Here is a 24371-nt window from a genome sequence, read left to right as displayed (position 1 = left end):
GACAATCGCAGAAGGGCAACTTTCTTACCCAGTTGCTGGAAGGATTTAATGAGATCACCAATGACCTGTTAAGATAGCTGTTAAGACAGTGGCACAAAGTTGGGGCCCAGTTGATGGCAGCTAATGTCTCCCTGACCTCAATCCCTGATCTACTGAATCACAGGGTGTTTCCTGGAGAGCCAAACTGTCCGAGCCTCCAGTTCTGTCCAGCTTTCCCGCCCAGGAGGTGGGAAAGTGGCTATCGGGTTTGGGTGAGCGTCCCAACTTTTCCGCCCCGGGAGCCCCTGTGTCTAGGTGGCGGGGTGAACCTTCCCGGGGCCGCCCATAGGCGGCAGCAGCAGCCCCGCGGTCCCTGGGCAGTGCTCTGCAGGCGCGCGCAGGCGGGCCGATCCGGGACCCGAAGCCGAGCAGGCGGGGAGAGTGAGGCCACACCCCGCCGGGCGGAGGACGCTTCCCGCTGGTGAGTCATCGCCGGCAGCGGAGCCCCAGTCCCGTTGCCCAGCGCCGGGCCCAGCCGCGCCCCTGCCACCCGCGCGCACAGCACTGAGACCCCAAGCTCGATCACCGGGCCGCCGGGCACCATGGCGGGCATCGCGGCCAAGCTGGCCAAGGACCGGGAGGCGGCCGAGGGGCTGGGCTCGCACGAGAGGGCCATCAAGTACCTCAACCAGGATTATGAGGAGCTGCGGGACGAGTGTCTGAATGCCGGGGCGCTCTTCCAGGACCCCTCTTTCCCCGCCATCCCGTCTTCCTTGGGCTTCAAGGAGTTGGGACCCTACTCCAGCAAGACGCAGGGCATCGAGTGGAAGCGACCCACGGTAGGAAGCGCGGGCGGGATGCGGGGCAGGGCGTGTGGGGGGTCGGCGGCGCAGGTGCCCAGGGCCCCCAGGCCGCCGAAGGAGAGCGAGCCCGCCCTGCCCGGGAGCCGCGGCCCGCAGCCACGTGATCCTGCACATCCCGGGGCTGCCCAGCCCGCCCGTTACCCGGTGCAGGCGCACGGGGACGCTCCCGGGTGGCCTGCGTCCACAGAGGGTGCCTGTCGGCTTTTCCACCCACAGTGCTTCGCTGGGCACTGCCCTCCAGGGGAGCCCCCTACCGAATTCACAAAGACAGGTGACAGAAGGGGGCCTGGGGACAACTTTTATTGAACTCCAGCTGAGAGATGGTGGAAGGTGAGGAGAAGGGTCTGGTGGAAAGGAGGGTGGGGGACAACATCTGAGTAGAGAAGTCAGTCTCTAACTGGGGCTGCTGGCTTCAGGAAGCCGCAAGTCCACAGCCTGCCCTTTTGTGACTAAGGAGTGTCTCATACAGTCCTGGTTAGATTTAGCCAGAATTTCTTGTTTATTTTAACAAATGGGAGCTGAGAAGACCTACCCATACCATTCATGCTAGTGATAAACAAAGGACGGGGAACATGCAGTGAAGACCTAGTTCCTCATCATTCCACCGGGCCAGAATCCCCCGGGTAAACCTGGCGGACCCCTCCAAGCTCCCTTCTTTTGCTTCCCAGTGTCTCTGTCCTTGCCTTGGCAGGCCTAAGGACAGCTTGTGCTGTTGTCCGAGTTGTCCATCAGTTTCCCTCAGTAACCCTGCTGGTTCTACCTCCTGTGGGACCAGACCTTCACACAGCTTCCTGGGAGGGCTAACCTCTAGATTTATGTTATGAGAACAAGCATTCCTGCCCATTTCCACTCCTCTGAGCCTCTCAGGTCACCTCCTCTGTTACCCCAAACACAGGCCACAGGCAGCAGCAAGTGCAGTAGGAAGTACCCTAGGCCAGGACATGAGCAATGAAGTTCATTTTTTGCTAACCTGCTCAGTGACCCTACCTGAGACATGCAACCTCTTTGCCTTCCTTTATTCTAAAAGCAGAGGCACTGGTTTCGTATTTTCTTCCCTTCGCTGATCATGAGGCCCTGCCACCTCTCAGCTTCTCGGAGGCATGATCCTTTACCGCTTTCTCACCTGCTGGGGAGAGGGACACTCCTTCCTGGCGTCCTGGAGTCTGGCTCACTCTCATTTTTTGGGGATGTAGTCATACATCCCTTCCCTGAAGTCATCTGTTCTGACCATTCTTAGCAGTCCCCTTCCCCAACTTCTTATTCTTTCTTTTCTTATTCACAAACCCTGCTGATTTCCTTGACAGCATTTATAAGTATAATTACATATGTTTGTCTGTACTTCCTCTCACCAGCAGGAACTATGTGTTATTTTCATCAAGATATCCTCAGTGCCTAGCAGGGTCAGTGCCCTTCCACAGTATGCATGCGCTCATTCATTCATGCATTCATTCATTCAGCAATATTAACTGAGAACCTATTATATGCCAGGTACTGTCTTAAACACGTGGGATACATCTGTGAACAAAAAGACAGCGACAATTTGTGGAATGAGTGAGTGAATGAATGAATGAATGAATGCAGGATTGCAGCAAGCCTCAGATGAAGTTATGGTTGTGATAAATGAGAGACTGTATTCACCTTACATGTATACAGCATGTTACAGTTTGCAAAGTGAATTTGCACATTTACTTATTCTTTCATTCATTCAATAAGCATTCATTGAACATTTACTCTACTGCGGCCCAATGCATATAGTTCCTGCCTCTAAATAATTAAGAATTCTAACTGTATATAAACTATGCGTCTTCTCAGAGAGGGGGTATCCTCCACTGGTAACAGAGGGCTCCGGGGACAGGAAGGAGACTGAAGGGGAAATGGCTCAGGTCACTGGTGCAGGGGCACAGTGAGGAGAAAGCCAATGTGACCCACTGATGGTCCCAGACAGGACCAAGCAAGGACAGGTTTTCTCCTGAGACCTCTTTGAGAGGTCTAGGACTTGCTGGCTGAACTCAGCCTCAAACCTGCATCTCCTGCCTCCAAGTTCATTGATTATCCTCAACTTCTTCAGTAATAATAATCATAATAGGTAACTTTTATAGAGTGTTTACCAAGGTGCATTTACATCATTGTCTCAATTTAACCCTTGTAATGACCCTAGCTGGCAGGTACATGTGTCTTCCCCATCCCTATTTTACAGATGAGGAAACTGAGGCTTAAAGAGAAGTAACTCTCAAGGTTGTAGAACCCCTATAAGAAGTGGCTGAGCCAAGACTCAAAGCCAGGTTGTCTGAGTTCATAGCTCAAGTCCTCAGCCCCATTCCTCAGACTGTTACATCCAAATTCAGTTTCTTACCCTGCATGCTGTATGCACAGTTCAGTTTTCTGAAGCCTGTCTGAGCACCACTCTGAACTTCACCTTCTTTGGAGAGGCTGCCAAAGATGTAGGAGAGTTTCTGAAACATCATGGAATAATCACTGTGGAGTAAGAGCTTGGCGCACTCAGGATTATCAATACGATTCTTGGGCTCCCAGGGCCAAACCCGGTCCATTCCATTAGCTGCAAAAGTGCTTGGCTAGCAGGCCTCGGGCAGAGCTGGCCCCATTTTCTCACTGTCCCTGTCATCTGCCAAGCAGACCGCCTGGAGCGGGGTGGGAGGTGGGGGTGGAGGGGCCGGGACTGCAGAGACGTGAGAGGAATGTGCCCCGCTGCAGTATGGTTCCGGCACGGACAGGGCTAGATCCAGGTATCGCCCAGGAAAGTCTTCGGCTTGACAGAGAGGGGCTCACCGAGGATGTGGGGTGGAGCTTTGACAAGGTGGCCCAGGCTGAGAGGAGCCCAGATTGATGCCCTGACTTCCGCTGTGGCTTTGGGTGGGGTTGTGCAGAATCAGGAAACAGACTCCAAGGGGCTGCTTCATGTTGGGGCCCGAGTTGTGCACAGTTGACTTCCTCCAGGCTCCTTGTGGGATGACCCTGAGGTTTTAACACCCTAAGAGGTGTGTTGCTAATCAATTAGAGGCAGCATGGGAGCAGAAAGAGTTTACACTGTACCCCAGGAAGTTTACATCTGTCCCACTGCTGTCTGTCCCTTGTGAGCACATTGCTTTATTTCCTTAGCCTGTGTCCTCGCCAGTAACATAAGGACAATGCCCAGCTTGTCTTCCAAGAGGGCCTCATCAGGAAAGCACTAAGCACAGTATTGACATTCAGCAGGTTCACAAAACATGGATGCTCCAATTACCATGGCCTAATAGACAAATTCAGAAAGCAAGATATGTCCCCTGGCCCTCAAGACGTGTTTGAGTGTTAGGATGACAGAGGGATGCCCATCGGCACCACCAGACAATGCACAACTAAAAACTGAATTGCAGAATAGAAACATTCTGGAACTCAGAATCAAAAGGATGAGTGAGGGCTGGACTATGAAGGAGGGCTTCGTGGAGGAGGTGGCAATGAGTGTTGAAATATGGTAAGATGTAGAAAGGGAGAGAAGAGGTTGGGAAAAGGAGAAATTCTGTGCAAGTAAAACAACTGACGTTCAGGGACAGAGGAGAGGGCTAGTGTGGTGGGTCCCCAGAGCCAGCGTGTGGACGGGCTCACCGCCCTGCGCTGTAGGCTGAACTCAATGCTAATGGGACCTAGGGCACAGCGTGAAGATGAAGGCTCTAGGCAATTCAGAGCGTTGAGCAAGGACTCCTTCTCAGCCAGGAGTGTCTCCTACCACCCACCAGGACCATGAAGCAGGGGTCAGAAGAGGACCTCATGGCAGCCAAACTGTACCTGCAAAGCTCTCCCTAGAGGAGAGGGGAATGGGAAAAGGGGTGCGGTGCCCCAGCTGGGAAAGGAGGCGCCCTAACTGCAAAAGCACGTGCCTGGTGGATTGACAGCACTTTGCGGGTCTCGTTCCCAGGAGATCTGCGATGATCCCCAGTTTATTGTTGGAGGGGCCACCCGCACAGACATCTGCCAAGGAGCCCTGGGTAAGTGATGGCCGCCAAATCAGCAGCGGGGTCTTGTCTGCAGGGCTGTGGGTGGAAAGGGTAAGGGATGAGCTATGGCTTCTCTACCTTCCCAAGCAGCTTGGCGATTTCTGTTTCCAGAAGCTTCTTGGGATTTCTTGTCCCCTGAGGGCCTCGTGTTGAGGCACACAGATGCACAAATGTACCCTGAGGCCTCCTGTGTCCCTGCACTGGGCTAGTTGTTGAGGTTGCAAAGATGCCCCCACTGGAGGATGGAGGGTCTTCCAGGTCACCCAGGGTCTCTGCACCTCCTGAAGCTGGTCTTACGAGTGGCCCAGAAACAGGCAGGCTCAGGGCCGAGGGCCAGGTGGGAGGACACGCCCAGTCAGTGACAACACCGACACCTCAGTTTCTCTGGGGTTTGGGAGCAGGGGGTGGTGACTCAGTATGAAGGAAGAGGAAACCCTACGAATGCCCACTGTTGAGAGGAAGTGAACATCCCCAGGGGTTCTCAGTATTTGTGAGACATATCGCCATGGTGTCACAACAGTGGGATATGGCGCTTATTGTAGCAAAGGCAGCTGGAAGGTTCCTTTAAGTGAGTCCCTGGAGCCGCTGACTGGTGGGGGTCTGAACCTGTGCTCGGAAGCCGGGCTTTGACTTCTCACTGGATGCAGTGAGCACCTCCCGAGACTGGACCCCATGGTCCCCGGTCCTGGCATACCAGCCACCAGGATCCTATGAGGACGTCTCAAACAAGGCCCTGGGACCATTAGGCAAGATTCTCATAAAAGCCACCCCCAATTTTTTGGACTGACTCAGAATAAATATGGCCTCCAGTTGTCGGATCACCTATTTGCTCTGATACACCAGGACCTTGTTTGCTGCCACCAGCTTCAGCCCTCTCCTCTAACTAGTTCATCAGTAACAAAACTGATCACCTAGAAAAGAAAAAAAAAAACAAAAAAAACTGATCACCTTGAATTACACCTCCTTTCAATAGTAACAGCTCACATTTATTGGGTAAATGCTACGTCGAGACATTAAGCTGCAACAGCAAAATCTCTAAGGTGGAGTGATTACAGTTGACTCTTGAATAATACAGGTTTGAAGTGCTTGGGTTCATTTATACACAGATTTTTGTCAATGAATATGTACAGTACTATAAATTATTTTCTCTTACTTCTGATTGTTTTCATAACATTCTCTTTTCTCTAGCTAACTTTAAGACTATATATAGTCTATAATACATATAACACAAAATATAAGGTCTCCCAGAAAGTTCTGTCCATTTCTAACACAAGTTTCAACCCGTAAGCACATGTTTATTTGGCGCATGTGTGCCTTTCTATTTTTATCACTTAATGTATACATACTGACGTAGCAAATTAACTAAAACAAAGTTGATTCACGTTAGTCTTATGTGTGAAGCGATAGTGTACCCATGGCTACTGATAAAGTTCATTTACGCCACTGTAATTTTTACAAATTTCAACAAGGAAGAAATGCTACAGAAGCATGTCTGTCGCATCCACCATATTCCCCGGACTTAGCACCATCCGACTATCACTTGTTTTTGTCCTTACAAAATTTTTTGAAGGGCAAAAAATTCAAAAATGAAGAAGATATCAAACAAGCACTAGTTAAATTTTTTGCATCAAAACATAAAACATTTTTCAAAAATGGGATATACAAATTGCCCTCACGCTGGCAAGAAATCATTAATAATAATGGCAATTATATTATTTAATAAAGTTTATTGACGGTAAGAAAAATTTGTATTTTTTTTTAAATTCCAAAAACGGACAGAACTTTCCGGTAGACCTTATATGTGTTAATTGGTTGTTTATGTAATAACTAAGGCTTCTGGTCAACAGTGGGCTATTAGTAAAGTTTTGGGGGGAGTCAAAGTTATACACAGATTTTCAACTGCACAGGGGGTCAGCACTCCTAACCCTGGAGTTATTCAAGGGTCAACAATGTTCTCATTTTACACGGGAACTGGGGTCCCGAAAATAACTCATCTGAGGTCCTCCTACCACTGAGGTAGGGGCCTGGGAGCAGCTGCAGACAGTCTAGCTCCAGGCCGGTGTTTAACCCCTGAGCCGAATTCCATAGCAGGGGGCCTGGAAAAGTTTCAACTCCTGAGCAATGTCAGGGTGGCTGTGAGTCACCAGGATGGGCACCCCGGGGCCTCATGGGCAGTGCCTCTCACGGAGACCCGAGACCGTGACCCAGGGCTGCGCAGGCAAACGCCAGCTCTCTAAGCTCACCCTCTGAGTAGATTCTTGAGATACCAGAGCACATTCTTGCCTGAGAAAACATCTTCCTCCATTTCCCATCTTTTCCACCCTCAGAAGGTAGAAGCGGGGTGTCCTGGGGCACCTAAGCTGAGTGCTCCGGAAAATCCACTTAACTGGTGGATTTAGAGGTTAACAGGGCTGGAAGCTGATATTGATGTTGACCAGCCCTGGGGGCTTCATCCCATCGCTAGATTCACCTGTGCTAAATTCCACACCTGGACTAAACATACACTTCCAAGTCTAATGTCCGCTTAAGGGCCAAGTTGCAAGTAACAAATAGAGGATTTAGGTCCTCTTTAAATACTATCAGGCCATTTGGAGAGGAGACAAGCAAAGCTGACCTTCCTGGGTAAAATTCCCCAGGATAGGCACCAAATCAAATAGAAACATGATTAAATGTAAACAAACCTCTTTAAAGCGTCTCAGTAACCGGTCTGTCATTCCTAAGGTCTTTTTACGCCGCGTGGACCATTTCTTTTAGCAGGTCTGATTAGATTGCAGTCTGCGAAATGTGGTTGACTGAACTCTCCCCCTGATTCTGACATCTAGGCACAGGGTCATTTTGGTGGGTGGTGATCGTCACCAAGTCCCAGAGGCTCTGGAGCATCAGGAACAGGAGGCGCAGCAGCAACACCTGCCCACACCGCCAGAGACATGAGCTGAGGCTCTGCTTTCATTTGGAAGACTGTGGTCGTGTCATTACCTGAGCCCTCAGTCTCTTCTGAAAAATAGTTCACAAGATGACCACAGAGATCCCTAAGATATGGCACTGAGCTATTCTAGTCTTACCTTGTGCCTGACACTGAGTGCAGACCTGTGTAAAAGTGGACAACTCGTAGAGCATTTTCCATTGCTTTTGCTCATGTAATCATCACAACTCTGAGGTCAATGTTTCACCCCCACTATGCAGATAAGGAACCTGAGGCAATGGGCGGGGTGGGGGAGGTACATGTAAGGCCACACTGCTAGAAATTGGCAGAAGGAAGAACTCCAGTCTGATTTTAAATCTTTTCCCTTTTTTTGAGAGAGAAATCAAGGAAGAGAGAAAGAGAAAACAAGGGAGGGAGAGCTAGAGAAAAGCATCAACACGTTGTTCTACTTAGTTGTGCCATTGATTTACTTCTCATATGTGCCCTGACCTGGGCCGGAACCAGCGACCTCAGGGGTCAAGTCGGTGCCATTTGGGATCAACCCCATGACCCTGGCTTAAATCAAAGACCTCAGGGCTCCAGGTCTTCGCTCTATCCACTGGGCCACCAGCCAGGGTTCTGATTTTAAATCTTTCTCAGCCCCTTTCATATAACCCCAGACTCACTCCAAGTTGCCATAACACTGTGACGAGGGAATATGGAGGTGAAATTCTCAAAGCAAAATTCATCGTCTTACCTACATTTTCTGCCCTGGGCCTCAGTTCACCAGCGAGCACTCCGCGATGCAGCCCCACATTGGCTCACCCCCAGCCTCCACCCTCTTTCCCAGAAGGCTCGAAGCCTCACCAAATAATCCAGTCTGTGTTGCCAAACTGCTCTGACAATGAGCCCCACCTGCCCTGCAGACCATAGAGTCAGCAAAGAAACCTGCCATCCAAGGGAGGGCAGGAAACTCAGGCTGACCCTGCTGCTAAATCTGGCTCTGTAATTGCTGGTGGCAACCTGTCTTTACAGGTGACTGCCACTTGGAAGGCCCCTGGGGGCCCAGAAAATTCAAAAGCTGAGCTCCTCCTGCCTTGGTTTTCTGGGGGCCCTGCTGAGCTTTCTGCACTCCCTCACACCCCTGCAGCCCCCACAGCTGCCCGGACCTGGTGCCCTCTAAGGTCCCTGGCTTCCTGGGGCAGGGCTGGTGGCTGCCAATGCTGTCAAAGCGGTTGAAATACACTGCTTACAAAAATTAGGGGATATTTCAAAATGACTATGAAGCGATAAAAAAAAGCATTTGATTTTTTTTATTAAACAAGAACATCAGAAAAGCAAACAAGTCAAAGAAAGTTGTTTGATTACACAAATGAGATGCAAAACCAACTTTTATTTCATTGGTGAAAATGCACCATACAAAAGACTAAAGGTACTGGACTATCTGCATGTTCTGACCCCCTGATTTTTGTGAACAGTGTAGCACAACTCCATTTCATTGTAACCTGGCAAAAGCCTTTGAGGCCCCCAGAGATGGGTCACCCTGACTGTACCCCCAGGAGTCACATGGGCTCCCAGAACACCTACTTGGACGTGTGTGGCTCCACAGTGTCGGTCCCCACAGCCCAGCTCAGCAGAGGAGGGACAAGACCCATGGGAAAAGCCCACAGAAAGAGTAACCTCAGGAAGTGTCCACTTCCTGCTCCCTCCACCTCTTCCTTACTAGCCTGTGTGTCTTTGGAGAGGTGACCCAAGCTCTGTGAGCCTCAATTTCCTCTTCTGTAAAATGGGAATAACGATGATACTCCCTTCCAGGGCTGGGCAAAAAGAAAGTGAGATTTAATATAGGCAAACACATCTGGCCAATTGTAAAGTCCCTTTGCCAATTCATAGGAGAGAGAAAGGGTGGGGGAGAAGGGGAAAAGGAGATGAGCTGATTGATGGGAGGCAGGTCCTGGTCTCTAAAAACTCATCATCTGAGAACGGCAGGGCACAGTAGGGCGGAGGGGAACTCAGTGTGTGTATTTGGGTAACGCACAGACCACACACTTGGAGAAGGGGACTATTTGAGGCCGTTCATGGAAAGGGAGCAGAGGTGCACTCTTCAACTTTAAACATTGTTTTAAATCATTTTTAAATGATTTTTAATTGTAATTTTTAAAAATCCTTGTATAACACATGTTTTGTTCAAATTTTAATAGACTTTATTTTTTAGAACAATTTTAGATGTACAGGAAAATTGAGATGATAGTATAGATAATTCCAGCCACCCCACACCATTCCCCTGTTAACATCCTACCTTAGCACGTGGTGACTCTGTTACTATTAATGAACCAATATTGATGCATTATCATTAGCTAAAGTGCATAATCTGAGGGTACAAGGGCCAAGATTATTTAGATTTCCTTAATTCGTACCTAATGTCCTTTTTCTGTTCCATGAGCCCACCTAAGGTACCACATGACAGCTAATCATCATGTCCCCTTAGGCTCCTCTTGTCTGTGATGGTTTTGAGGCTCTCCTTGTTTTTGATGACCTTGACAGTCTTGAAGATTACCAGTCAGGGATTTTGCAGGAGCTTTTTATAAAAATAAGTGCACAGCCCTGGCTGGGTAGCTCAGTTGGTTAGAGCCCTGGTCGGCAAACTGCAGCTCACGAGCCACATACAGCTCTTTGGCCCCTTGAGTGTGGCTCTTCCACAAAATATCATGTACAGGTGCTACCTCGATAAGGAATGTATCTACCTATATAGTTTAAGTTTAAAAAATTTGGCTCTCAAAAGAAATTTCAATCGTTGTACTGTTGATATTTGGCTCAGTTAACTAATGAGTTTGCCGACCACTGTTAAGAGCATCGTCCTGATACACCAAGGTTATAGGTTTGATTCCTGGTCAGGGCACATGCAAGAATCAACCAACGAAAGCATAAATAAGTGGAACAACAAACTGATGTTTCTCTCTCTCTCTCTCCCTTCCTCTCTCTCTAAAATCAATCAGTTTAAAAAATTGTTTTAAAATAAAGAGACTAGAAAGTAAATGTGATGGAGAAAGTAAACGCATATGTTTCTCTTAAAAGCGGTCGCCCCGCCCCCCGCCCCAGTGGTGGCCCCTCCCAGCATCCTGGAGCAGTTGTAGGGTGGCCGTGAGTCATCACTTCCTCTGGCTCCTTTTCTGGTTATAAACTCAGCAGCTCTCCCCTGCGGCTGCTGCCCTGCTCCCTCTCCTGCTGTAAGTCAGCGGTCTCAGACACAGGGCAGGGCTGATCCGCCAACCCTCACGTTTTACCCCAGGCTCCCGGCCACCCTGGCTGCCCCAGGCTTGATCATCATGCAGATGTCATCAGGCAGATATCTCCTGGGTTGTCGGTGACCTTCTCCAGAGAGTTAAAGCGGTGACAGTCCGCCCTAAAGACTTCCCCACTGTCCCACAAACTTTCCTCTGAAGCCACTGGGTGTGGGGGGACTTACGGGCTCCACCTGCCCCCTCCCCCATGGGCAGATCGTAGTGTGACTCTGGCTTGTTCAGAGTGTGACCCGTGGCCAGGAGCTGGGCCACATCCCTGATGCACTCAGCTTCCTGTCTCTGAGATGAGAGGGTTGGAGCAGACCTTCCTAAGGCCTCACTGTTGTGATGTTCTGTGACCCTGAAATCGGCCCCCTCCCCCGCCGCAGCTCCCCTGCACCTGTGTCCCCCACACTGGGCTTCAGCTCACGTTTGTGAGCTCCAAGGGCTCAGATCCTCCCCTACTTTCATTATATTGGGCCCATCAATGTTGTTGCCTGTGTTTTGCTGCCCTGGCCACAGTGATTCCAGGAAGCCAGGAAAATAGATGCTGGCCCATTGGAAGGAGAGTTCAGGGGAGAGGAGGAGTCTCACACCGGTAAAGTCTCCCCCCCTCCTTCGGGTGCCTGTGAGGCTCTTGGATCTGGGGAAGAAGGACGTGCATTTGACTGTGTCCGGCAGGAAGGTGCTACGTCAGCTGGAGCCCAGGCAGATTGAAGCTGGCATCAGGCAATGACTCTGGGGACCTTGGCTACAGAGAACAGGGGCACAAAGATGAAGTCTGCCCCAGATGGCTTCCTCTTGGTCCAGGGCCTGACTGAGGACAGGACAGGGCCTCTGCTGCCTGGTGGGACACCCTTCTCAGCGTCCAGATGTTGCGAGCCAAGTCCAGAGTGTGTGAGTGTGGCCCTTGGGCCTCAGCAGCCTCATCTCCCTCCTTCCCTTGGGTTTTTAAGACTCTGCTCCAGCGGAGCAGCAGGGGACAGGAAGGGACACGTGGTTTGGCTCGTTTGCTCTTGCTTCAAGTTCTGTGTGAAGTTCACAAACAGAGGCTGAAGGCCTCTTTAGGATGTGACTTGGGTGGGGCACCGCCCCTCCCTCCACAGCTGCTGATACAAATGCGTCATGATAGTGCACGGGGCAATTCCAGTTTGGGGTCCCCTTTTCTGAGCTGCTGCCCAGAAATGACTCACCAGCCACCATCTCATGTGCCTGGGCTCCTGGCAGGGTGTGCACTTCCTCCAGAGAGGCCCTTCCCCACCAGCTCCCAGGGGTGGACCTCAGTTGGTTCCTCGAGGCTTCTGTCCCCTCCCAGCCACAGCTAAGACTGGTGACACAGTTGGCCTCGTCTTTGGGTGAGAGATATGTAGTCCCCAGAGGAAAGTGTCAGGTCTGCTGGAGACTGTCAAATATCAGTGTCTCAGGAAGGGTCAAATTTGGCCAGAAGCAGCATGGATGTCTTGGTCTGGTTCTCATTTATCTGGCTGTCCCCATGGAAAGTGAAGGAACAAAGCTCTGACAGAATGAGACATGGGACAAGCAAGATCTGAGACAGAGCAGGGTTTCTGACCTTGGTCCTTTCGATGTCTGGAGCGGGTAATTCTTCCTCTTACGGGTGTCCTGCATGTTGTGGGCCATGTGACCACGTTCATTTCTCGCCTCTGTCCATGACAGTCAAACAGGTCTCAGACATTGCCCCCTGTCCCCAGAGTGGGGTTAGGGATGGCTACAATGTTCCCCGGGAAAACCCCTGATAAAATGGGGCGAGGGAAAGAGGGTATGGAAAGGTTAAGTGCCGGGGAGGGCAGTCAGTGGTCACTGGGGCACAGTGCCCATTTGGACCTGGTAAAGGGAATGGCCAGTGAGAAGGCCCCTCTGTGGGCAGGGGTAGGGGTAACTGGTCGTGGTAACCAGTCTGGCTTCAGCCACAGTTAGGAGTAACCATCGTAGAAAAGGAGAAACGACATTGACCGTGGGAGCCAGGGCGCATTGCTGGCATCGCTGGCCTAGTGGGAGAGGAGCTCAGCCCTCCCCCACGGGAGCTGCCGCCTCAGGGAGGGGATGGGCCTCCCTGCTTGTTGGAGGGCACTACCCTGGCACAGATGTTTGTCTCATCTGCTTTCGGACCAGGCATGTGGAGCACACCCTGGGTCATGGGTGTCTTGGGGGCCACGTCAGCTGGCACAGCATCCTGACGTTGGCATGTCTCCATGCTGCCCCACGCTCTGGCTGGCACCTCCCAGAGGGGCAGGTGCAGCTTACATCCCAGGCCAGACACAGGTTTCAGGAAGGCCCTGTCTCCTTACACCAGCAGCGAGTGTGTGACATGACAACGCACCCAAAATCAGTGGCTGAGACAACAGTAATTGTTTTGTCGTTCACCCTGATGGTTCTGAAGGATGGCCGGGCCCAGCTGGGCACCTCTCAGGGGCCCTCGCGCAGTCAGATGGTGCCAGAACTGAGGTCACCTGAAGGCCCCTCGCCCACATGTCTGGTGCCTGGGCTGGGGCTCTGGGCTCTGTCTGTCTCGTGTGTGGTCTCTTCTACGGAGGCTTTGGGTCACTGAACCTCTTACACAGGGATGCACGTCCCTAGAGAGAGCCTGGGATGCTGTCTCACCTTTTGTGACCTAGGCTAGGATGTCACAGAGCATCATGTCTGCCATACCTATTCATGGAGACAGGTGGAGGCCTGCCCAAGTGAGTTCAAGGGAAGGGACACCGGTTCCACGTCCTGGCGGGGAGGGGCAAGGTTCTGGAGGAGCATGTGAAACCAGAAATATTATGACCGCCCTTTTGGAAGATGCCACAGGTTCTCATTCTTCACCGTTCCCTTTGAACAGTGACCTCCTTGCTCTTTACCAATGGCGGCCTGAGGCTGCTCGGACACCAGCTCACCAGCGTGGGGTGGGTATGTTCTCTGGGGCTTCCCAATATGAAGGGCAGGGAGGCACTCGGCTAGCTGGGCCAGCTATGCCAATATCAGGGCTCTGTCACCCGGCAAGCATTCCTGAGCCACCCAACACTATAGGTCCAGGGGCCCTGACCGCCCAGGCCAGCCTATTGCCTCTGCTGCCTCCAACCAGCTCAGCGGTGGGCGCCCCAGATAGCAAGATAAGTGGGCGGGACTTCAGCCAGAAGAAAAGAAAACACAGTCCTCTCTCTACACAGGACTGCTGCCTCTGCCTGCTCTCCCCACACCCATCAGGTCCTCTCCATTCTGGGCCTCTAACACCTCTCCTCTGAGCCTCCTTCTACCCCTGTCACCTGCTGCTCCAGGTCTGGCCTTAATTCTCACCTGGGCTCCTGCTCTGGGTGCCTGCCTGCCTCCAGTCCACTCTGGGCATGACTGCAGAGGTCCTGTCTTCAGGGAGGTGACAGCCCAGTGGTGGAAATAAACAGTGAAATGAACAAATTATCTATAAGTGTTGATCATGAGCCCCATCATAGGGCTAGTTGGGGTGCACTGTGAGGACACAGGAGGGGAACAGCACGGGGTTGGGAGGGGTCCCCCAAAGTCTGGGACTGAGACCCCACAATGACAGAGGAAGCTGGGAGTGGTTCATTCTGGGAAGCGCAGGTATTTTCTTGTGCCTGGAGGGCCTGGTGCAGAGGGGAAAGGGTGAGAAGGAACCGTAGCTTAACATGCCCACAGGGCAGTTCAGAGTCCTGCACGGAGGAGGTCTAACCTCGTCTCTCCAACCTCAGCCTGCTCCTGTGCCCAGCACCCTGTACCCCACCTGTCCCCTGCCCCCGTCCCCTCCTGCACTACCCCCACACTTTTGGATCTTTGCACTTGACCTTCGCGCCCCCTGCAAGTGCTCCCCACCCACCTCCACCCTGCCCTCCCTAGCTCAGTCCAAGCTCCCCTCCTCTGAGCCTTCCCCGCACCCCTCCCCTCCAGCAGCCCGACCACCGTCTTCGGACTTGAAGCCTAGTGCTCACCTCTGTCTTGTCTTCTGCAATTGTCTGTCTCGTGGCTGTCCTGTCCCCATGCTGGCTCATGAGCCCCCGAGAGCGAGGGCCTTTCTCCTCCACACCTAGCACAGGCCTGGCACGGAGGAGAGAGTGAGCGGACAGGAGCCTGAGATCAGATGGAGGACGAGACGTGTGGATGCCAGAGTCAGCCGAGGGCAGGGGCTCAGAGGCTGTCCCAGGTGACAGGGCAGGTCAGGTCACAGGAGCGGGAGAAGCAGCAGTGAGGGTTGCTGAGGCCTGGAGGGCTTCAGGGAAGCGTGGAGTCTGGCCTTAGGCTTCTCATTCTGTCTGCTGTGTGCGTGTGCATGCATGTGTGTGCGTGCTGCGTGTGTGCATGCTATGTGTGTGCCTGTGTGTGCATGTATGTATATGTGCATGGTATGTATGTGTGCGTGCTGCGTGTGTGCGTGCTATGTGTGTGCCTGTGTGTGCATGCATGTGTATGTGCGTGGTATGTATGTGTGCATGCATATGTGCGTGCTAATACTGTGCCTGTGTGTGCATGCATGTGTATGTGTGTGGTATGTATGTGTGCATGCATGTGTGTGTGGTGTGTGTGTGCCTATGTGTGCACACGTGTGTTTTAATTCACGAAACGCGTGCCCCACTGTGACATGGTCCCTGCCCTCACGGAACTTGAGCTGTCCGCAGGCTGCTGTGCAAGGCTGACGAAGCTATGGCAGGGCAGGTGGGACTGAGCAGAAGGCCAGGTCTGCGGGCTCTCTGCCTCGCTTTCCTGTCTGTGGCGGAAAGGCCTTGATAGTGGGCGGGAAGGGAGAAAGCACATGACAAATATGCTCTCCTCTTGGAAAAAAACCTGCAACAGCCGCCAATGTTAGCAACCCGGCCACATGCCACTCCCCGCCCTGGGCCCCAGGTGACTGGGCCCTGTGCATAGGATTGACCTTCAGGACCTGGACTCAGAGGCCCGGGGAGCACAGCTTGGAAAGTTACCGCCATGGCTCTGCATGAATTTGTTTTTTCAGAACAGGGCTCTGGGGCTTAAAGGAGCCATTCATGAGGTCTGCTAGGGAGCACGGTGTCCTCAGAGGGGCCCGCCCAGGCCCACGGAGGACCCACGTGGGTCCACCCCATCCTCTGGGGTGGGCCCACGGAGGAGTCAGGGGCAGGAGGAGGCCTCCTGCAGACAGGTAGACCTTTCATCCAGGTAGGCACAGGGGGCCCGAGTCCAGAGAGGAAAGACTGCTATGCTCACGACCCCAAAGTTCAACTCAGACCTCCTTCTCTCAAGCAAATTAGAAGAGCAGGGACCCTTCAGCACCCAGCTGGCCTGCCGCCACCAGGGTAGCACTCCTGGGGGCAGAGACCCCACCTGTGGCCTGATGGCCTCCTCCCAGAGGGCTCCTAGGACCCTGCGGAAAGCCAGGCACATGGCCACGAGGGTTGGGGGAAAGCGGGAAGGCCATCCCTAGGGGCCAGGCTGGGGGACAAACCCAGCCAGAGGGCCTGCGAGGGCAGCCAAGAGCCCAGAATCCAGATGAGGAACTTGGAGAGGTGGGGTTGCCCCTGGTTCTTCCCGACACCCACAAGCAAAATACTGTGTGGGCAGGTGAGGCAGTGGATCACCAAGCAGGACATGGAACAAAAGAGGGCAGGTCTTGGAGGGAACAGAGTATGAAGCAGCCTCAAGTGTCTGGAGGGCAAGTGACTGGATATAGACTCTGGGGCATGTGACTGATGGCCACAGCGTGGTCTCTGTAGGGGCCACACCCAGCTCTGGCTCACCCACAAGATGGCAGGGTGCCCAGCCCCCCACGGCCTCTCCAGGTGACCACACGTTTGGATCTTTACCATCCAAGCAGTGGAAAAGGACATCCCAGAGCAGTTTGCTTTCTGTTTCTTTTAGGAGGAGTGAGAGTGTGCTCCTTTAAAACGTGTGAGACATTAACTTTTCCTTTTCCCATTAACTCTGCTTCAGTCTTTGCCTGTTTTTCTACTGAGCTCTCAGTTTTTCTATTTACAGACTAGAAAGCTTTAGATATAATCTTTGGTCTGGGATCTGAGTAACAGATATCTTCCAAGAATTTCTTAGTTTGACTTGGCTGATTGTGATTATTTTACTTCATTATTTTTTTTTTTTTACTTTAATGTAGTTAAATTTACCATTTAAGAATTTTCTGGCTTCCAGCTCCACCCTGAGATTGTAATAGAATTCTCCAGTACTCTGTTCTAGAATGTTTGTGGATTTATAGAAATAATTATATTTATAATGTTATCATAATATACATATATTAAAATATGTATAAGTTAAATATATATCATCTCAATACATAAATAAATAATGAATAGGAAAATAAAACAAATGGCTAGATTTATCATATTATATATGAATATAATAAAGTATATGTTTAAGATCTATAATGTTGTGTTTATATATAAATATCCCATTTAGAATTAATCCCTGTGATAAGATGAGCTATAGAACTTGATTTTTTTCTAGATGGCTACTCAGCTGTTCTGATTCCATTTGTGAATAACTTATCTTTACTAATTCCTATGTTTAGAACTGTTTTTTGTACACTCTATTCTGTGCCATTTATCTAGCTGTATACTTATGCACAAGTTCTATACTATTTTATTTTTTTAATTTTTATTGTTTGATTTAATTTCATAGAGAGAGGAAGGGAGAGTGAGAGAGAGAGAAACATTGATTTGTTATTCCACTCATCGATACACTCACTGGTTAATGCTCATATGTTGCCCTGACTGAGGATTGAACCCACAACCTTGATGTGTTGGGATGATGTTCTAACCAACTGAACTACCCAGCCAGGGCGGTTCTGTACTATTTTAATTTCTGTAGCTTTAAACATGTTTGTAGTATCTGAGAGTGGTAGACCCCCTTCCTTTTGAGATTTTATTTCTGGCTATGCTTTGTTTAATGTTCTCTTATTTATAAACTTGAGACTCAGCTAAGTTCTAAATTAAAAAAAAATAACCCTCTTGCTATTTTTATTGGGATTGCGTTGCATTTATAGATTAACTTAAAAGTAAGTGGCATTTTTATGATAGTGACTCTTTCCAGCCAAGAATATGATGGGCCACTTTTCAGTGGAGTAAATGATTGCCTAGCCTTTGCAGGCAGGACGGTGCCCTTGGAGTTAGTTTATAAGGGCAGACAGCTTATGGAGCATAGACTACACCAGTGGGAGAAGTCTGGAACACTGCCGGAGGGAAGCAGCTATGTCGGAAGCCTCATGGAATCACATGGGGAAGGACAGCCACGCCCCTCCCAGGAGAGGACCCTGATCTGGGCGTCACAGGCTGTTGCCAGGGTTCTAGAACTGGCAGTGGGTCCTGTGCAGGTGCCACCTTATAGGAGCAGTGCCCTGCAGTCAAGATGACACAGCTCGAACTGAGCTCAAAGGAGCCGGGAAGAAATACCCTAATCTCTCTCCCTTCCCTTCCTCTGATCTCCAGGGCTCCCCCGGGCCAAACCCACCAGCAGCCAGAGGCCCTGGGAGCCCAGGATTTCATCCACTGAGGTCAGCTCTGGGGCAGAGAGCAGGATGCACAGTGGACAAGGGGAGGTGACCAAGAGGGATTGGGTGCTCACCTCTAGCTTACTGCAATCCAGGCACTTAAGTCCCCAAGACCATGGCTCTGAGATACACGCAGGAAACAAGTTTTAACAACAGGCAACCAGATCTAAATGGACTTTATACTTGGATAAGAGAGCTAAAAACACAGGAGAACGAGAAAACCCGCCAGGAGAGGAAGGCAGGAGTTTCAGGAAACGCTGTTCAGTGACAGTCCCTTGAGAAGTCTGTTACCCATCCCACTCACTGCCAAAATTTCTTCTTGTGTGACTGAGGGAAAAAAAAAAAGAGAGAGAGAGAGAGCAAGAGGCAAAAATATTTGTTCACATCCGGAGTCTCTTATAGATACATAATATAAAAACCTAACACAGCCAGACCTTTCTTCTTCAAGCCCCATCCACATGGCAACATTCCAGGCGAGGCCCTGTCACCAGAAGGCACATACTGGGGCCTCCTGGAGCTCCAACCAGTTAGAACCACAAGCGGTTAGCAGTATCAGTTGTCTGCCCTGCCCTGTTCTCACTGGCCTGGATTCATGCAGACAGAACATAAGGGACCCAAACAGGCTGTGCTGGGAGGAGACCCCAGGGACCTCTCCAACCAGGTCATCTCTATAGGAGCCAGTCAGTGCAGGATTGTCCAGGGCAGAAGGGAGGGCAGATTTGGACCTTGATAGGGAGAACTGAGGATCTGAACCCTCGGCTGGGAAGGGTGGAACCGCATGGTCGTAGAACAGGTTTCCATGTGGGAAGAACCATCATGTGGACATGGCCATCCAGGCAGAGTGAGCAGGAAGGTAGTGAGAGAACACTGTGCAACCCAGACACTGAAACATAATCGAGTCACCTCTCAAGGACAAAGGTCCCCAAGGCATGTCCTGTGTAGGTGAATTAGAAATTGGCACCCAGGAGCTCCAGTGGCGCAATCGGTTAGTGCGCGGTACTTATACAGAAATTGGCACCTGTTTTGCAAGGGAGACCATTGAGGTTAGACATTAAAAAGCACGTGCTTTGCTCAGACAGACCTGACTTGTCCCTCACTAACTGGGACTTTTGGGTGAGCCACCGGGCTGCCTTAAACCTCAGATTCTTCAACTATGACAGAGGGTGATGATAGTGCCCACCCGCCTTGAATTGTTTTGTGACAATGAAATGAGGTAACACAACGGTAGGCAGAAAGCTCTGAGCTCAGGGCCTAGCACACGGTCAGGCTCTGTGAATGTACACTGTTGCTGTCTGTGTTCAGGTCTTCGTACCGAGAAAGCTTATCTGAGCAGATAATGAATCAATCAAAGAAATGGGCTGGCCCTAGCTGGGTTGTTCAGTGCTTAGAGCACCGTCCTGGCGTAGTGAGGTCATGGGTTCCATCCTTGATCAGAGCAGGTACGAGAAGCAATCAATGACTGCACAACTGAATGGGACAACTAAGTGGACCAGCGAGTTGATGCTTCTGTTTCTCTCTTTCTGACTCTCTCTCTCTCTCTCCTCTCTCATATTTTTTTTAAAAAAAGAAATGGGATATGTCACAGAACTTCCTGACTTAGTTAAAAATATTTTATATGCCCTTGCCAGGACAGGGAGCTCAGTTGGTTAGAGCATTTCCCTATAAGCCAGGGTTGTGGGTTCTATCTCCAGTCAGGGCACATACAAGAATTAATCAATGAATGCATAAATAAGTAAAACAACAAATCGATGTTTCTCTCTCCCTCTCAATCAAAAAAAATTTGCTGCTCGGGTGAGAGAGAAAGGTGAGGATCAGATGATTTTGAATGCTTCCACCCTGTTAGAAACCTAGACCTTCTTCTAGTGACCTCTGCATCTCCCTCAACTCCAGCGTTTGGAGGGCTGATGAAAAACTTCTTGAATCTTGACTGTGTGATCTTAGTATCATGATCTTAGCTGTGCAGTCACAGGCCACCCACCTGTTGCCTTAGCACATTATGTTGCATTGAATAGATGACATGTTTTAATATTTCATGAGCCAGTGGACATTAGGGTATTAAAATATAGGATTTCAGGAAGTTGCCGGCTTGTCACCCCTTATTTGAAATTTGAATTGTAGTTGGATATTCCTAATGGGATTTCTCCCTAGTCCAGGGACTCAGACACTCCTAACCAAAATAAATCTCTGGGCAAGTATAAGTTTGGAATAAAACCCAGCACTTGGATTCAGAGGGTTTGCCTGTGAGACCTGCTGATGATACAGAACAGTGACTTTCCACCTGTGCACCGCGAGAACCTTTAAACACACACTACCTGCCTGACCAGGTGGTGGCGCAGTGGATAGGGCGTCGGACTGGGATGCAGAGGACCTGGGTTTGAGACCCCAAGGTCACCAGCTTGAGCGCAGGCTCATCTGGCTTGAGCAAAAGTTGGACCCAAGGTCGCTGGCTCGAGCAAGGTGTTACTAGGTCTGCTGAAGGTCCGCAGTCAAGGCACATATGAGAAAGCAATCAATGAACAACTAAAGTGCCACAACAAAAAACTGATGATTGATGCTTCTCATCTCTCTCCATTCCTATCTGTCTGTCCCTATCTATCCCTCTCTCTGACTCTCTCTGTCCCTGTTAAAAAAAAACACACATACACACACATTACCTGACTCTTTAGTCAGGGGTGCTGACCTCTTTCCCCTTAGACTGTCAAAAAAATGACAACAGCCAACACAACAATAGCCATCTGGTATGCATGAATCAAAATTATACCTATTTTCCTTTTGTCAGATCAGCAAAAAATATATCTTTTGGCGGCATCAGTTTATATGTGCCATGAGAGGGCAAAGGTTGAAAATCATTGACCTAGTAGTTGGACTTCCAGAGCTCCAATTTCTTCATCCCCAAAAGGCGGTGACAGGAATAAGGATAATAGTCTCACAAGATTTCTGTGAAGCTCGAATGTAATGGGTAACGTGTTCTTTGTAAACTGCAAAGTATTTTACAGAATGTTAGCTACCTGTTTTGTTTTGTTTTTTTATTCCTGCTGGTGGAAAGAGCATAGACTAGATGTCAGGAGTCCAGCTTCTTTTTGGTCCCTGCTCTGTCCCGTCCAGGATGTGTTACCTGACCTCAAGCAAGGAACTTTATCTCTTAAAGCCGCAGGCTCATCCTCTAGGAAACAGTGTAGGATTATGAGCCCTTTCAAAGGAAACACATTAGATTAGAATAGCAAGGGATGGAGAAACAGTTTTTTCCAAATGATGGGGGTGGGGCAGGGAGCTTGCTCCCACCTGGGAGATCAGAAGTGCTCTGACACGCGAAAGAAGAAGACAGCGCGGGAACTACCACTGTGAACAATCAGAGAAGAGCCACATAGCCTCTATGCCAGGATCACACGTGAATCTGTGAAAACTGGAAGCTGTGAGGCATGGCCACTGATTTCTGGGATGTGACGACAGCATCCAGGTCTGGCAGTAAGCAGTAATCTGAGATAGGTTTGCGGTCAGCACTAACCGAGATGTATGACCCACACACTCACAAAAATAATAGCACCACTACCTGAAACCAATGCTTCATACATGCAGTCACTGTCCCGTGAATAGCAGCACAGTCAGTTGTGACCTCCACAACCACACAAGCAATGGGCCCATCCTGCAGAGGTAGACCTGTGTGATGTGCACACACATGCACAGCATAAAAGCGGCTCTTGGGACTGAGGGACACAGAGCAGGGAGGGCGTGGAGATGGCTTCCCGAAAGTCGGACAGACCCGAGTGGTGTCCGAGGGCGCTCAGGGACCAGACAGGAGCTCTCAGGAGTGGCAGGGGTGACTGGCTTCAGGACTTCTGCCACTGGAATCCCCTCCCTTGGACCCACATTATCCACAAGTCCTTTCTGCCTTCGTGTGTTGACAGACCCAAAGCCAAGTGTTTTTGCAAGATTTCTAGAGAATCTCCAAATAAGCTCAAGGAAAATAAGAACCATAGGCATTTCCAGGTTCTCAAAGAAGGGCTGAAGCCATGAGAAGACCTGAGGTCGGAGGAAGAGGGAAGGATTGAAAAGGAGGATCCAGTGACCCCAAGATCGTGGTGAATTCATTCTCCGGGACAAGGTTGAAGTGGGAGACCGGTGGATGCTCGGAAAAGGCCTGGGGGTCATCTGTGTATTGATCGCCTGGTCCACAGTAGGTGGCATGTGGGATCAGCCCTTTCAGGTCCATTTCCATCCCCACCAAGCAGAAGCTCCTCTGCTCCTTTCCCATGGCCAGAGCTGAGAAAGCTCACTGCCAAATTTCTCTGCAAACTATTTATTTGCAACATGTTACAAGGTCTAGTTTGTTTATGTAAAGGTCAACTTGACCCAAAAGGTTGGCTGGGAGACTGACAGAAGGATCATGCCTTCTAAACTTGTTGCTGTTTAACGGTTGATGGTACACTTAAACCTTGTTGTCTCAGTTTTAACATGGAGATGGTCACGGTGCCGTCCTCCTAGAGCTGACATGAGGGATAAATGAGATAATGAACCTAAAGGCCTTAGAATGGTGGCAGGCACGTAGGAATGGCTGGTGCCCAAATACCCTTGGCGGTCAAGTTGCAGAAATTTGTAGCCTGGCATAATGGGTAAGGAAACAGGAAAGTGATCAATGCATGTTAACTACAAAGTCCAAGACAGGGCTAGCTTCAGGTACAGCTTGATCCAGGAACTGAAGTGATACCATCAGGACCTGGTTTTTATCTCCCCAGCACTCAGCCCCTCTTCTTCCAGAGCTGGCTCCATTCTCAGACAGGCTGTCCCTCCTACAGGAGCAAGACGGCCACAACAGCTGATGGCCATGCATCAGGATAGAGCCGATGCAGTAGAAGAGGACCCCTGTTCTCTCTTCCCAAAGCCCCAGTAACAGTCACATTTCACTGCATGGGCTCTGGCTGGGTCACAACACTTTCCCTGAGCCAACCGTGGAAGCCGGGCAAGGCCCTGGGGGTAGGAACAGGTCCTGGAATTGAGGGCAAAGGCAGCAGCACTGACACTTTACAGATCGAGAATGTAGGGAGGCTGGCTTTTCAGAAGGACCTGGTGTTACCAGTTGAAAAGCAAATGCCTGGAAAACTACAGGTAAATCATAGTACCAAGCACACACCCCACTGGAGGGGCAAGAGGATTCGTTAGCTTTCCTTTGGCTACTGACTCACTGGAGAGGGAAGTGTCCCCACTGACCACAGAGTTGTCACTGGCATATATGGACCTCCAAGAATGACAGCCATCCTTTCTGAATGTTAACAGAACAATCCAGTTCAAGGGCCATTGGGACGCTAAGTAGCTAACTGGAATGCAAAGAACTTGGTGAACTTTAGTGACATTTTTCATTAGACTGCCGATTAGAAAAAATAACTCCAACAATGAACATTCAGCTCATCAAAGGTTATTTCCTATTATTGTCAGGTAAAGTGCACATTTCTTAAGAATGGCTGAACTTCTTCATCCTCTTTTCAGAACCCCCACAGACAAGCTGTTAAGCATGACACCTTCCTGCACAGCATCCTGGGCTGTTGCTGGCACCGGCTCGCTTCTAGTTAACCATATGACATGGTCATGGTGCTGGGCACCAGTCCCGGGCACCAAATGGACACGAGTGCCTCACACACGTGCTCTGTTATGCCTCACACAGTTATCCAGGTGTCACAGAGGAAGGCTGGGAGGTTCCAGAGGGGCCAGGCTGCCAGATCAGCTGCCCCTCTGGCTGTGCCCCTCCTTGCCCACCCCATGCATGGTGCATACCACCCAGAAGTGATCTGTGCCCATGCCCGTGCCCTCGCCTCTTCTCAGGGGACAGAGCCCAGCCTCCATGCCTCCTCTGACTCCGGCCTTTGTGTCTCCGGATACTTCCTC

The 24371-nt window shown here is 50.4% G+C and overlaps 1 protein-coding gene across 1 annotated transcript in view; it reads left to right on the top strand.

The window, feature by feature from the left end:
* Nucleotides 1-442: 442 nt before the first annotated feature.
* Nucleotides 443-24371, top strand: part of CAPN2 (calpain 2) — a 46283-nt gene continuing 22354 nt past the window's right edge. Inside the window, exons 1-2 of the mRNA XM_066237589.1 lie at nt 443-818; nt 4753-4822. Coding sequence (XP_066093686.1) covers nt 582-818; nt 4753-4822 — 307 coding nt within the window. The 5' untranslated portion in view covers nt 443-581. The remainder of the gene's footprint in view (nt 819-4752; nt 4823-24371) is intronic.

The sequence above is a fragment of the Saccopteryx bilineata genome, chromosome 1 (genome assembly GCF_036850765.1).
Source record: "Saccopteryx bilineata isolate mSacBil1 chromosome 1, mSacBil1_pri_phased_curated, whole genome shotgun sequence".
NCBI classification, from domain to species: domain Eukaryota; kingdom Metazoa; phylum Chordata; class Mammalia; order Chiroptera; family Emballonuridae; genus Saccopteryx; species Saccopteryx bilineata.
This window is presented reverse-complemented; position numbering and strand designations above follow the sequence as displayed.